We start from the raw sequence: 16,106 nt of genomic DNA on the forward strand, positions 1-16,106 counted from the left end.
GTCTGGGGACCTGGGTTCAAATCCTGTCATCTGAATTTTAATTCAATAAAAATCTGGATTAAAAGTCTAATGCTGACTGTGAAACCATTGTCAATTGTAGTAAAAACCCATCTGGATCACTAATGCCCTTTAGGGAAAGAAATCTGCTGTGCTTACCTGGTCTGGCTGACATGTGACTCCAGATCCACAGCAATGTGGTTGACTCTTAAAATGCCCTCTGAACTAGGGATGGATAATAAATGCAGGCCTGACTATGAACAAATAAAAAAAACTCACTTTGACAACATACCTTGGTTGGAACAAAGACAGAAAATGCTGACTGGAAACAGAGTTGGCTCAGCTTCCCTTGGTAAGGTGTCTCTGTAGTTTTCTGCCAGGGAATTTTCACAGGAGGTGCACAATGAATAATGTAAATTAAAAATGTTGAACAGATTTTCCTTAAATGAATCCTTAGACGGTAGGTTAAGGTTTATGGAAGATTCTTCCAATCCTTAATTGCTCTTGGGGAAAAAGGAGTTAGCAAAGGAAGCACATTGGGATGAATATAGTTGGGGGCAGTTGGTTGTGAACTCTTTGAGCTCCATCACTTTTGGGCTTAATGTACTGCTTAGAAATATTTAACTGTTCATTCAAAATTTTATAGAGGCATGTCAACCTATGGGTTTTTCTTCATTTCCAAAGACTGTGCCAGGCTCGTGATGTGACCAACTGGGAGACACTAAAAACAATAAATAAGCTGTCTGGCGTTGAATTCTCTTGAGAGTAATGTTTTTTGCAATATATTAGTTCCAAGTTCCATGCTTTACTGGGTTCCATACTTTAGCCAATGTTTAATACAGCATTTCTTTTCTTGTAATTGAGTAGTGATGTAAGTTCCGTTTCATGAACCCAAGCATTTTGGATGTCTTGGAGGCCGTGTGTTGACCTTGTACATTCCACATTAATGATGCCACTGAAACTTTCCAGAATTTTCTGTTTTGTTTGATTTGCAATATGTGCAGTAATTTGCTTTGCTGGTGCAATGGCTGGACTTGGAAACATCACTGTGGGGAAGGTCCTGTTTCATAAGAAATGCACATTCACCGCTCCCCCCTGCCAGAATTGCTTCCAAAGAGCCTTTGAAAATGTTGGAAATCTGAAATATAAACATAAATCGCTCAGCAGGCCTGAAGAAGGGTCATAGGGACTCGAAACGTTAACAGTTTCTCTCTCCACAGATGCTGTCAGACCTGCTGAGTTTTTCCAACGTTTTCTGTTTTTATTTCAGATTTCCAGCATCCGCAGTATTTTGCTTTTAGCCTTTGAAACTAGATAGGGGTGCTGGTTAAATGCAAATTCTTCATTGGCGAACACTACTCCTTAAACAGCGTTAAAAGCAAAAAAAACTGCGGATGCTGGAAATCCAAAACAAAAATAAAAATACCTGGAAAAACTCAACAGGTGTGACAGGATCTGCGGAGAGGAACACAGTTAAACGTTTCGAGTCCGTATGACTCTTCAACAGATGCTGTCAGACCTGCTGAGTTTTTCCAGGTATTTTTATTTTTGTTCCTTAACCAGCGTGCCTGCCCCCCTCGCTCCCCGTGAGAAGTTGGAGTCGCGCACACGCTCCAAATAATGTGACAGAACATGCCCCGCCCACACCCCCCTCACGCGCGCTCCCAGTTCCTGCTCCATGATTGGCTTGACTGCGACAAAGGCGTTCGGCCGACACCGAGCGCGCGTGGTTGCGACTGACGTCACGCGTAGGCCGGTTTGAGCCGGAGGGGGCGGCGAATGGCAGTTGGAGCAATTTTGGGCGAAGCGAAGGAGGGTGAGAGCGGCGGCACTGGCACCGGCACCGGCACCGGCACCGGGGACGAGCGGTGGCGGTTGAGAATGTGGCTCCTTCATAATTGCCAGTAAAGAGCACAGATTCTCGCCGTAGACTTTACAATTCAGAACAACAACAACACTGCTGCTCGGTGCCAGCCTGTTAAATGTCCCCTGACTGATGGTTGCCTTAGGCCATCTCTCCAATATCTGCTGAAATTGTGCGTTATCACCGCTATTTATTTAGTTACAAAGAGGAGTGAAAGCAGCCGAGGGAGGAATCTGTTGCCTCCGTGTCTGTTCTTCAAAAGGACAAGCCGCTAACAGCTAACTGCTGTAAATCCTGCACCGCCTGCAGCAAAACCGTCTGATCCAATCCGGTCTCAGGGGGAACCGTCTGGCTCTGCATCTTCCTCACCCCAGCAGGGCACTTGCCTACCTTGTCGCGCCGTGCGCAATATATTTTTGGGCAAGATGCCCCCGCGCGTTGTGACCGGCTGTCAGCGGGCATAGTTGAATGATGCGCCCCACGCTTTTATTTGGCAACAATACGGCTTGAACAGTGGTCATAAATAATGAAGAAAATACTCCGTTTTGCAAAGAAAAGGAGAAAATTTTCTCCCAATACCTCAGACACTGGGAGCGTGGTCTCTGTAGGATATGAGCTGAAAGAGAAAGATTTGGGAAAACTGCATAAAGCTGCCTCTACTGGGGATTTGCCCAAACTTCGACAGCTCATTAAGAAAAATGATGTAAATCAACTGGATAAAGAAAACAGGTAAGGAGGTACCAGGCATTAACCAGTCTCATTTAATATCTTCAGAAATAAAAACAGGAAATGCTGGTAATACTCTTTCAGAGGTCATCGACCTGAAACATTAGCTCTGTCTCTCTCTCTCCACAGATGCTGACCTACTCAGTTTTCCAGCATTTTCTGTTTTTATTTCAGATTTTCAACATCCGCCATATATTATTTCATTTAACTTCTTGATATTTTGTTCTTACAATTCAATCGTTGGAATATAGCATTGGATTTGTTCCCACTCGTCAAAGGGTCAAGAACGAGAGGGCACAGATTTAAAGTGATTTGCATAAGAAGCAAGTGTGACGTGAGAAAAAACTTTTTAACAGGAGTGGTTCGGGTCTGGAATGCACTGCCTGGAAGTGTGGTGGAGGCAGGTTCAATCGAGGCATTCAAGAGGACTTTAGATGATTAGTTGACTAGACTTGAATGTGCAAGTGTACGGGGAAAAGGCAGGGCAATGGCATGAGGTCATAATGCTCATTTGGAGAGACGGTGCAGACATGATGGGCCGAATGGCTTCCTGTGATCTAAGGCAGGGTATCCAAGCTATAACTACAGCTAGAAAAGACTTTTTTAATCCTATTTTCTCTTTGGTGGATAACATCCGGACACTGGAGAAAGGCAGATGTTATTCCTATTTAATTTTGAACAATGTAGCAAAAATGACCGAGGAAACTACATGCAGTCTAGTAAGTTTGATCTGCTTATGGATAAAGTTGCAGGAATGTTTCATTAAAAATTTATCTTGGAGCACCTGGACTGAAATAAGCACAAAGATTGCTATTAAGGGTTCATGAAGGCAAGATCTAAAGCATGTGTGAAGCCAAGATGAATACGTACGTTTGGAGGAAGGTTGGTTAATTTTTAGATATGGAGTTCAGCTGATCAGTTGTAAAAGTGAGCTTGCTGGGAGATACAGCAGCATAAAAGATCCCAAGGAGTTTCACAGGAGCATTTTTGGTTAAAACCTGACACAAAGTCACAAGGAGATATTAGGACAGGTGACCAAAAGCTTGGTCAAAGAGGTAGGGTTTTAAGGAGTACCTTGAGGGAGGAGAAAGGGTGAAAAATGTAGGAAACCAGAGAGGCTAAGGAATTCCAATGCATAGGGCCCAGACAACTGAAGGCACAGATGTCATTGGTGGAGCAATAAAAATGGGAATGCTCCAAGTGGCCAGAATTGGAGGTGTGCAGAGATCTTGAAGGTTTTAAGGGCTCCAAACTCTGTTCCTTAGCTACCAACTCCATCTCTCTCCCTCACAAAAGTCTGAGATTAAGCCAATCTGTTTGCAGTGTTGATGTTATTTTTGATCCCGAGTTGAGCTACCAACCTCACATTCGTGCCATCTCTCAGACTATTTCCACCTCCGTAACATTGCCTGACTCTGCCCATCTCTCAGCTCATCTGCTGCTGAAACTCTCATTTGTGCATTTTTTACCTCTAGACTACAGGGCCTCATGGATGCTCAGTTTTGAGCTGCTAGATCTTAATCTTTCCCATTTAACAGAGTGGCAGTGCCTCACAACACGATAGAGGATGTCCTCAGTTTGAAGACCAGACTTTGGACTCTGCACTCCTACCAACACTGACATGGACTGATGCATTTGCAACATGTAGATCATTGAAAATGAGGTGAAGTAGGTTTTTCCTTTGTGTTGATTCACCGCCTACCTTAAGTCCTGCCTGGCAGCTATGTCCTTCAGGGTTCGGTCAGGGATGGTATTACCATTCCACTCTTTATGATAGACATTGAGGTCCCCAACCAGAGTGCTACCTGGATGCTTCTTCCAAGTGCTGTTCAACATGGAGTACTGATTCATTAGGGGAGGGAGGGCCATAGGTGGTAATCAGCAGGAAGTTTTTTTGGACATGTTTGTGCCATTGCAATGAGACTTCATGGGGGCTAGAGTCATTGGTTCCTAGGCCAATCTCTCGCCAATGTGCCACTACCTTTGATTTGTCCTGCTAGTGGGACAAGCAATACCCAGAGATGGTGATAAAGGAGTTTAAAACTTTGGCTGATAGTCCAATAACTTTGTGGTACCATTGCTAGCTTGTTATTCCAAATTTTCAATTTTTTAAAAACTGAATTCAAATTCACAAACTGCGTTGGGGGAATTTGAACTTGCATCTGGATTATTCATCCAGACCCAGTCCATTTGGTTATGATTTACAGTGACTAAACTTCTGCATATACACTTGGTCACTATGGAGAGGTTTTTGTCAACATAATAACAGGATTATTAGAAATATGTCCAATAAATATTGTGGATACATTAGGAACATGGGAGCAGAAGTAGTCCATTCAGCCCATCAAGCCTGCTCCACCATTCAATACAATCATGGCTGATCATCCAATGTAATGCCTTTTTCCCACATTATCTCTATATCCCTTTATGTCATTGTTTGGCTAGATAGACCAAAGGTCTTCTTCCGGAAACTGTTACTATGTTATTAAGAACTGTTGGTTTCAATATTTTAATACTGTCGTTTACTGTTAAGATTTTAGGTGAAAGGATCAAAAACACTCACAAAGCTGAAGATGTTATCAAGGGGGGGGGTGTTAATTATGAAGTGAGACTTCAAAAATGAGGGGATTTTAATTATAGCTGAGGAGCTTAAGGTAGTAACCAGATAGATGGCTTTTATGAAAAGTTATGGCAAGATAATGGTGGTTTGTTATCAGTGGTTGGCAAAATTGTGACAAGAGTAGAATTTTAAGATGATTAGAACAAGAATTTTAGTGGAGGTAGAATAATATTTTTAATGATGAATGTGGAATTTTCAACCATAAGCAGTTGAAGCGGAGTTCAGAAATACATTCTCATAAAATAGAATTAAATAGTTGTTTGGTATTTATGAGTATGGAGAGGAACCAGGCAAGTATGGTTCATCTGGAGAAATATACTAGCAAAGGTTTGTTGGACCAGGTGACCTGTTTCTGTGTTGTAACAACCTATGATTCTGCAGTCTCGGAAATTGAGTTGATCAATGTTACTTTAAAAAATGAATTATTCAGAAAGGCACAGGCATTTTAGAATGCTTTGTGCAGACTGCATCAGTGTCACAGCAGTATTCTGTCCTGTGATAAATATATTAGTATTCACTTTCCTTCTAGGGCTCCATTGCATCTTGCATGTGCAAGTGGGCATGCAGAGGCAGTTGCTTTCCTTGTGGAAAACAAGTCAAAACTAAATATCTGTGACAATGATAACCGCTCCCCTTTGATGAAGGTAAGAAATAAATAGATGGTTACTGTATTGACCAAATATTGTGCATCTGTTTTGCAGTAAAAATGAAGAGTGTGTCACAGTGTTCGATTTGAATAGTTTGCATTGGGCTTTGTCAACATTTGGCTACACTGCCAATTACATATGTAGGTGGCATTTTAATTGTGTTTTTCAATTTTAGGTGTAAAGCTTTAGCTGTTAAAATAATAGCTGATTGTTAAAGTTGAGCCTGCATATGTCATAGCGCGGTATCTCACGCTTGTGCGTGTTGGACATGTGCCCACACACTGAGCTGAAAATCATGCCCAAAGTCAAAAAACAATTAGGAAAGCAAAGTGGAACTATGAAATTAAATAATCAAGAAATATGAAATGAAATAGTATTCTACAGACAAATACCAAAGAATAATCAGGATAAAGATAGCATAACTAATGGATGCAGAGGTTTAACTCATAGGTAACAACAGTGAAATGGCAGAAACATTGGGCGGGATTTTCTGGGCCCGCTCACTGCCGGGATCGGCCGGTCCTGCCGAAGGTCAACGGACTTCTGGCTGGCAAGACGTATCCCCCATGGCAGCGGGGTCTCACCACACCGAGGCCAGAAAATCCCCGCCATTGAATAATTACTTTGTCTCCATATTTGCCAGGGAAACTGACATAGGTTACATAATGTTAGGAGAATAGATTAAAAAATACAAAGAAATTTAAAATTATTTCCACTAATCATAATCATGGGATGAAACATTTAAGTTATGAAGAGAGGTTGGATAGACTTGGGTTGTTTTCGTTGGAGCAGAGAAGACTGAGGGGTGACCTGATCGAGGTGTACAAGATTATGAGGGGCATGGACAAGGTGGATAGGGAGCAGCTGTTCCCCTTAGTTGAGGGGTCAGTCACAAGGGGGCATAAGTTCAAGGTGAGGGGCAGGAGGTTTAGAGGGGATGTGATGAAAAACCCAGAGAGTGGTGACGGTCTGCAGTGAGCTGCCTGGGAGGGTGCTGGAGGAGGGTTGCCTCACATCCTTTAAAAAGTACCTGGATGAGCACATGGCACGTCATAACATTCAAGGCTATGGGCCAAGTGCTGATAAATGGGATTAGGTGGGTAGGTAGGTCAGGTGTTTCTCACGTGTCGGTGCAGACTCGATGGGCCGAAGGGCCTCTTCTGCACTGTGTGATTCTGTGATTCTGTAATCATATAAGTAGGCTCTTGCCACCAATTGTCATTATGGAGCAGCCTAACTTTATATATCTGGCATGGTTGGGAGCAGACATCTTGGCATACATAAAAACAAATGTATATCTTTTTGTCTATTTTCCCCCTTTCCCTTCCCCAATTATGCAGGGAGTTTGTTTCTGTCCCATTCCCTCCACAAATCATCAAAAAATGTCTTCTGAAGCTGTCTGTCTTTCCCCTTCCCCCAACCACATCACCACTATTTACCCAAACATCCTCCAATCCTCTAGTCCACTCTCTCCTTACAGATCGTTTTGTTCTTTTTCTTCATCCCAATTCTTCCTCTTCCTGGTCTGCTTTAACTCTTTTTCTCTCCCCTACCCCAACTTGGTTTTGACCTCATGTGCAATAGGTAATATCAACTTGTCTCTTCATTCAAAAGAATAAGCCAAATATGCAAATTCTGAGCAGTGTATCTAATTGTCTTGGTTGCAGTAAATTTGAATATTTGTCTTAAATAATTCTTATTTGGTTAATTAGTTTCTCTGGATTTGAAAATTAACATTTATTTAATGTTTGAATAAACTGTTTCAGAAAATGAACTAGTTGATGTCTGTTTCTGCCCAATAAAGCCAAGACCAAAGATGATCCCCAAGTACAGTAGGATAATAATCAAGGTGGTTCTTATAGAGGAATCTAGAAATAGGGGGCACAGTTTCAAAATATGGAGTCACCCATTTAAGATGAGAAGATGAGGAGTTTCTTCTCTCAGAGGGTTATTAATCTTCGAATTCTTTACCCCAGAGAGCAGCAGAGGTTGTATCATTGAATATACTCAAGGCTGAGTTGGACAGATTTTTGATGATCTAGGGAGTCAAGGGTTATGGGGGACTGGCAGGAAAGTGGAGTTAAGACCACAATCAGCAATGGTCTCATTGAAAGGCGGAGCAGGTTCAAGTGGCTAAATGGCTCCTAGTTCTTATGTCCTTATGATTGGACCATAGTTTACAGACTTAATTCAGTCTTCATTTTAAACTTCTATTATTATTCTTGCACAATGCTTATAGTTAATAAGCAAACTTAAGCATTTTGGGAATTCAAGCAGCATTGTTGGCTGGTGCATAGCACTTCTCTGTGCATTGCAGTCGGAAAAGCAGAGAGACTTAAAACCAAAAGACTGCACAGCCAGAGATAGAAAGGTGTAATTATCTTTCCAAACTGAGGGCACGGAATCCCTAGAGTCGGTCAATGTTTGGATCAGGTCACTGTGAATGTTAATATTTGACAGTCCTCCTCCCAAGTTTGTAACTCAGTCTTTTGAAACAGGATGTATATTAACCATAAGTGAATACAGCAAGCCCATAGACTGTTGCAACTTAAATGCAATAACTAGGATCATGTTAGTATTGGAAGATTACACACAGCAATTTTAGATGTAAATGAAAGACCTAAAGACATAACAAGACAATAGCTCAGTGCTGCTGTTAGATCAACTATGAGTTAGTTATGTTCACAAATGTACCTGATGCTGATAGAACAACTCAGATTATTATGTTCGTTCCTCTGACCTGAAGGGTTTTAAGTCAGCTTTTTGGAATTTTGTGAGAGCTGATTGTAGGCTGATAAGATTTGTTAAATTTATCAGTATGCTTTTGTACTGCTTTGCATTGTACCTAAATGGGAAGTTGCTGAATGAAGTGTGACCTCTACATATCAACATTTTTGAAATAAGTAATTTCTGTATCGTCATGGTCAATACAATGCACAGGTATCTCTCACAATAACAAAACAAAAGGGCAAGGCCAATTTGTGAATGTGGTAAACAAGTTGGGTATAAATATAGACAGTACAAATGTTATATTTTAGAATGGAGTGAATAAGAAGGACGCTACAAAGCCATTATATTTATTTTCTAGAGTTGAGTTACAATAACCTTTACAAATGTTACAATAACATTTAGCAGTTCTGCTAAATTATTAAACAATTGTTTTGTAAGCTTGATTTTATCTGGTATCCTTAGCCATTTCTAAAGTAAAAAAGACCAAACATGGCCAGCAGTCACTGGAATCTACGATGGGGTTGCACAGGCTTATTTCAGTTAAAGCCCTTAGAACGCCAGAAAGACTTTCATACGATTAATCTGCATGGCTTTGAACTTTGTTGTCAAGAATTGAGAGGACAGTACTTTAGGCTGTTGAGCTATTTAGAACTCCGATAGCTATTGAATTTGTAAGGGGTGTAACTTTCAAATTTCCCAGAAAGTTTTCTGATTAATAGGTAAAGAAAGATTTGTACAATTGACTTTATCCAGTACTCTTTATTTATCCACTGAAGAGGAGAAAACAAGTAAATATGAATAAAAATATTTCCCCAACTATGTAATCCTTTCATAAAGCAATATGCTATCCAGTGGTAAGCAATATTCCCTTTAAACTGCAGGTTGGGCAGCAACCTGTAAGTCCCTGCGCATGCCGTGCATAAGTCAGTGCTACAAAAAATTTTAAAGGGGGCCGCAAACTTAAACAAATCACCTGCGCGCTGCACTCCAAAAAAATTAGTGGGAACATTGGTGGTAGGATGTAAGCATGTGATCATGACTCCTGAGGCTAGCTCAATTGAAAATTTCAAAACTGAGATTGATAGATATTTTTGTTGGGTAAGGGTATTTAAAGGTATGGAACCAACGTAAATATACAGAGATAAGATCCAGATCATCCGAAAGAGTTTGAAGCTGAGTGGCCTACTCCTGCTCCTGTATTCACTTGCGCTGAGTTCCATAAGATGGTATCCAGAGGCTTGATTCTTCCCCACTGATAGAAAGGGAAAATTGAAAAATGTGTTACCCCCCAGCGCATCTTGCATAGTTTAATTGCTGGCTTGTAAACCATATTAACAGAAGTCTGAGACTTATTTTTCAAAATGATTTGCAGAAAAATTATTTAGCAGATAGTGCTAGGAGCTGCAGCAAAATATCCCATAGTTTAATTGATTGGTACTGATGCATCTTGTGTTGGACTGCAGAATCCAAATTCTCTAGACAAAATCCAAGCCCAAGTTTTTAGGAGGAGTTGAAGCGTTTAAGTAAAAACTTACATGTATACATGTAGCCATTAAAATACAGAGATGATAATTTGGTAATCATTGGATGATATAATCTCAATATGAAATAGCTGCTATTGTGTGTCATGCGGCGTGACACCTTTTATGTTGTTAATACCTTTCGCTGTGCTGCCCGCAGAAGTAACAAGGACTGAGATTATATAATGAGGTTTCAATTAAATGACACCCCATATCTAAATTATGTATTGTGTGTTGCAGAACTTTCATTAATTGTGAATTGTTGGCAAATTAGATGCAATTTTTGTCCAGATTTGCTTCTGGTTGACAGAGATGAACTTTATGCTTCAAGTGTCCAATTGTGAAAATTGTTACCATATAAACTTTTTGTTACATCATCCACAGGCAGTACAGTGCCAACAAGAGCGTTGTGCAGTCGTCTTACTAAGCCATAATGCTGACCCTAACCTTGTGGATATTAATGGAAATACTGCTCTGCATCTTGCAGCTCTGATCCCTAACATCTCTTTGGTAATCCATTTGGTAGAGCATGAAGCACACATGAATGCTCGAAATAAGGTGCTTACATTTGTATTTCTTTTTTAATTGTTATCTTTTGCATGTCTTTTTGTGTTGTAGAAAATTGCCATACTTTCTTAGGTACATTACAAAGCATGTGATTTGTTGCTGATAATGTTTGCATCAGCAAGCATTATGTTAAGGGCCTGATAGGTAGCGTTACTTCCAATAGAACTCAGATCATTTATGACATATACTCCAAATCCAAATCAAACTACTCTTAAAACTGTGTATATTAATATAAATTAGCTTATGAGCACTTGAAATGTGCTAAGCTTCAGTCATATTTATAATGGTGGCCTGAGTATTAACATAGTGTCCAATTATTAAATTACTGTTACCAATTTCCTACAAGAAAATCAGATAAATTATATATTGTATTACACTACAATGCATTGTAGTTGGTTTCTAAAGCAGATTGGGGAGATTATAGTCAGCAGCACCCAATGGCCTGGATTTTACGGTCAGCGACGATGCAAGAGAGCTCACCACTGACCTCAAGAAAGCCCCACCAAGAGATCTAGCGAGAACTTTAACTCTTTTGACAAGTAATTGGTTGTAGTGTTGTTTAGTTGGGATTCCCAGTGTCAAGCTGCAGTCGTGCCATCAAACTGTTCAAGCAGCATTAAATAATTCTCTCAGCTAATCAGGAAATAAGCACTATAGTAACCAAATCATTTCCTTGAAAATTTTATGGAAAGCAAAATAAAAATTGGGATGTACATTAGGGTGAAAGCTGAATCATTATAAACTTAAAAATTAAATCAAGTTATGAAAAAAATTTGAAAAAATCTAGTAATTAATTATAATGGAGAGAATTAACAGCATTCCACAAAACCATCTCATTTTTCAGGGCCAAATCAGTTGTTCAACAGGAGTTATTACTCAGATTGCAATGAAAACCCAATTACACCTCATTGTACATGACAACTATTTATGGGATTTCTAACTGCAATATGAGAATGAAAAAGGGCAAGTTCTCACTAAATCAATTGATTTCATTGATTTCTGGCTTGGTGGGAGGTGAGGGGGGCATTGCCAGTGTATTCTCTGGCAGAGCAGAGAATGATGGACTGCAACTTGAGGATATTCATGTTAACCTGCGTTTGCGCTAAGGCCTGACATTGCAGTGAGATTTAGAGCGGTAATGATAGTGAACACTAACAACTTGCCGTCAAAAACCTGCAAATTCCGGCTCCATGTCTTTTCTCAACTTGCCCAAAGATGTAGACTTATTTGGGCTCAATTGTTAAAAGGAGGTAATCAATCACCAAAACCCTTTTCATCCTGATCCATTATATTGATTTCTTGTCAAATCGTGGTACAGTTCCCATCACTAATGAAGTTTAAGGGCCGTGACTTCCTCAGAGTGGCAGTCAGCGTCAGATTGCCACTCCATGCCCGATTACTTACGCTAAATTTCTTCCATGCCCGTCTCACCCGATCTTCAGACTAAGGCCGGGCGGGATCCAGGCAGCACAGCTGTCCTTGGGATCGGAGGTCAGGGGAGGTCGGGGGAGGTTGGGATCGGAGGTCGGGGGAGGTTGGGATCGGAGGTCGGGGGAGGTTGGGATCGGAGGTCGGGGGAGGTTGGGATCGGAGGTCGGGGGAGGTTGGGATCGGAGGTCGGGGGAGGTTGGGATCGGAGGTCGGGGGAGGTTGGGATCGGAGGTCGGGGGAGGTTGGGATCGGAGGTCGGGGGAGGTTGGGATCGGGGGGCGGGGGAATTGGAGGATGGGTGGGAGAGATTGGAGGCCTTGGTGACAGACCACTGGGGGTGGGATGGTGGGGGGCCGGTGGGACCTCCGGGTTGGGGTGATGGAGTGTCGGACCTGGGATGGGATGAACGTGGGGTTAGGGCATAGGGGTTTGAACCTCGATGAGAGTTGTGGGGGATTGAGGTGGAGGAGCGTCGGACCTCGGGTGGGCAGGGGGCTTTGGACTTCGTTGGATAGGGCGTACCTTGGGGGTGGTTGGACCTCGGGGGTGGGGTTGGGGGTATCAGATCTCGGCAAGGGGAATGGGTAGGGGTGAGGTGGGGTCTTCAGGCCTCGGGTGGGGGGGGGCGGGGGGATGTTGGGGTCGGACCTTGGGTCGTGTCGGGGTGGGGTGGGTGTGGTGTGGGGGGGTGGTTGGGGCGGTGGGGCTCGGGCCTTGTGGTGAAGGGGTCGGGTCGGGCCTGCCGGTATTGGGGCAGGAGGGTGGTGGTTGGAGTTGGTTGGGGGGTGGTGGGGTGGGGGGGGGGGGCGTCAAGTCGGGTCCAGCCTGTGAGTGTGGGGGCGGCAGGGGGGGTGGAATCCCCTGCCAGTGGGTGGGGTGAGGGGAGTACTCTGGAGGGTCAGGGGTATGAGGGGAGTCTCCTGGGATGGGGTCGGTCTGGGTCTTTACAACAGTTACCCAGAAGTTAGAAGAAGTTTGAATTCTAACTTTTTCTGGGTAATTATTTGTGTGACACAGCTGGGACCATCCAAAATTTGTGATTTATCGCATTTTTGGATAGTTCCCAGCTCAGAGCAATTGCCCAGAGGAAGCTTGCACTTCTGGGCAATTGCCGTGCAAACCTTTACCTGTGATGCTCCAAGAAGGATTCCCCAGCGCATCTTTGGCATACCCCCGCATTCAGGCACTGTGGAGCTCAGAAGTCACGGCCCTATATTTAAAATGGATTTATATCATCCAAAAAACAATACCCACTTTTCATTGCATTAATGTCAATTTTGAAATTGCGATTATAGCATCTTAAGCGCTCCATTTGTTTTGGATAGAAACAACTGCTTTAAGTTTAATGAATTGTCACCTCTTTTTCCCTACACTGACCATTGTGGAACTTTATCCCCATTAAAAGAAGACAATGTCACTGGCAACAAATTATTTCAAAAATCTTCTTGGATTGCACCAATGGATTTAGTCACCTTAAACTGCAGGTTGCAACAGGTGTATTCCTTGGTACCTGGACCTTTTTTAGACTCTATTTACCCAGATGGATTAATCTAGTTCAAGGGTAACAACCTCTGTTTAAAGACCTGCGCTTTTTAAAAAAACTCCCATTTGATGAAATGTGGTCATCTCTCTCAGCTGCCTTGTCTGCCTGATGGTGTTCCTTTTTTATGCTTTCACTTGAATGTTTTGTAGTGATATACTAATGGCTGGTATTTTTTGTCTTGATTTCTGCAGTGTACAGAGTCAGCTTTTCAGACTCTGCCCATTGATTCCCACTTCACTTACATTTTCACATTGCTAAACCAGTTTTTTCCAGGATTACTCCCATTTCTTACCCACATTGAGACCATTGTGAATGTTTTCTCAAATGCAGTAAAAATACTTCCCAAATTAATTCATCTTTTGTAAACTATATGTAGAATATTATGGTTTGTCTGTGTTCCAAGTGAAAATTTGTGTCAGTGTTCTGATGTTTTAATTGATAATCCAGTAAGATTAAAAGATGAAACTTGATGTCACCTGAACTTCTCAATATGCCAATATGATAAACATTCTTTTATTTCTTTATGATGCTACTTTGTGATGGTTTGTAGTGCATTAGTGATACGATGTCACCATCCCTCCAATCCACAATAATGAATGATTTTTGAATTACTACTTGAGCTGCTGTGTTATTACACAGTTTCTATTGCTCTATCTCCTTCTTTTCCTTCCATCTATCCTGTTCAGCTTCTTTTCCCTTAATTTCTTTATCTGTCATGGCTCTTTTGTTTTCTTTTTGAGTGAGAAGTGGTGGGTTGGCATGTTTTGTGGTGGATGACTTATGTTTAAGTTAAATTACTTTGTAATAAATATATCAGGTTGTCATTATACTGCCATTTTTATGACGCTCTGATGGTAATGTTATTGAATGTCAAGAGAATGTGGTTAGACTCTCGTTTTGGAGATGGTGGCAACTGGCATGAATGTTATCTGCCAATTATCAGCCCAAGCCTGAATGTTGTTCAAATCTTGCTGCAAGCAAGGGAAAGTGATTGATGAAGTAACTGAAGACGTTGGGCCTAGGCCATTGCCCTGAGGAACTTCTGAGGCTGAGATGATTGACCTTCAATAACTGTAACTATCTTACTTTGTGTTAGTTATGACTCCAGCCAATGGAGTTTTTTCCCACAATTTCTATTGACTTCAGTTTGCTAGGGCTCCACGATGCCACATTTGGTCAAATGCTGCCTTGATGTCAAAGGCTGCCACTTGCACCTCACCTCTGAAATTCAGCTCTCTTGTTCATGTTTGGACCAGGGCTGCAATGAGGTCTGGAGCTGAGTGATCCTGGTGGAACCCTGAACAATCACTGGTGAGCAGATTATTAGTATGTGATAGCACTCTTGACAACTCCTTCCATCGTTTTACTGGTGTTTGGGAGTAGACTAATGGAGTGGTAATTGGACAGGTTGGATTTTCCCTGCTTTTTGTGGACAGGGGATACCTGGATAATTAACTATTTTATTGGATAGATGCCAGTGTTGTTGCTGTAGTTTGGCTAGAGACGCCACTAGTTGTGGAACACACGCCTTCAACATTACAGTCAAATGCTGCTGGGGCCCCAAGCTGTTGCATTATCCAGTGTATTCAGCTATTCCTTGATATCAGGTGGCCTGCATTGTAATGGTGGGAACCTCAAGCAAAGGTCCATATGGTGAATACCATGACATCCATATGTCAAGAATGAATAAAAATACATCTTTAAGTATGGCAACTTTTAACTAAAAGTGTCCCTATATTGTGAAGCTGTGGGATAAAGACTAGAAGCATTTTTTTCAAATCTTCAAATTTTATCATTAGGTAAATCTACAAAGCTTTTAAAAAATTAATTAAATGGGAGCTAATTTTAATGATGTGTGGAAATGTCTTAACATGTCCATAGGTGATGGAATTGCTAACTATTCTGCCCGTAGTAATTAAATTATTTAAATAAATTTTGTTTCCAAAAGGATGGTTATACACCTTTGCTGTTGGCTGTTATTGAGAATCATCAAGAAATAGTGGAATTTTTGCTTAAAGAAGGAGCAGATGTCAATGCCAAGGACAAAACTGGGAGGTACAGATTACACACTAAGTCTTAAATTACTACATTAAGAACCTGTTTGTGCAAAATTTGAATATCTATTTCCTCTGCCTTTTCCTTTATGGAATCCTTGAAGTAATACCTATCAAGCACTGATTATTGCTGTTGCTATGCAGACTTTCTGGTTGCCAGCAACAGGAGTCCACATCTACAAGAGAATGCAAGAAATTGTTAGGAAACATTCCATTGCTTAAATTGACTCTGATAGTTCAACAATTCCAGCTTTTTTTTTAGAATGATGCCATACATTGAGAACAATTGGCTCTTCCAAGCATGTAATTTTAATATCGCAACTACAATCAGAGAGTACGAGGAAATTTTAGCTTCTGATATCATAAACCAGTTTCAATGTAGTACCTTTCTTCATTTCACAAAGGTC

General features: G+C 41.4%; 1 protein-coding gene across 11 annotated transcripts in view; it reads left to right on the forward strand.

The window, feature by feature from the left end:
• Window positions 1-1,681: 1,681 nt before the first annotated feature.
• ankrd26 (ankyrin repeat domain 26) overlaps window positions 1,682-16,106 on the forward strand; it is a 193,824-nt gene continuing 179,399 nt past the window's right edge. For all 11 annotated transcript variants that reach the window (XR_013580202.1, XM_078568012.1, XM_078568013.1 and 8 more), the window contains exons 1-4: window positions 1,682-2,590; window positions 5,737-5,851; window positions 10,489-10,662; window positions 15,594-15,700. Coding sequence is in view for 10 of the 11 variants with exons in the window: in XM_078568012.1 (XP_078424138.1) it covers window positions 2,388-2,590; window positions 5,737-5,851; window positions 10,489-10,662; window positions 15,594-15,700 (599 nt within the window). In the remaining variant the exon portion in view is untranslated. The remainder of the gene's footprint in view (window positions 2,591-5,736; window positions 5,852-10,488; window positions 10,663-15,593; window positions 15,701-16,106) is intronic.

The sequence above is a fragment of the Cetorhinus maximus genome, chromosome 22 (assembly GCF_964194155.1).
Source record: "Cetorhinus maximus chromosome 22, sCetMax3.hap1.1, whole genome shotgun sequence".
Classification (NCBI taxonomy): domain Eukaryota; kingdom Metazoa; phylum Chordata; class Chondrichthyes; order Lamniformes; family Cetorhinidae; genus Cetorhinus; species Cetorhinus maximus.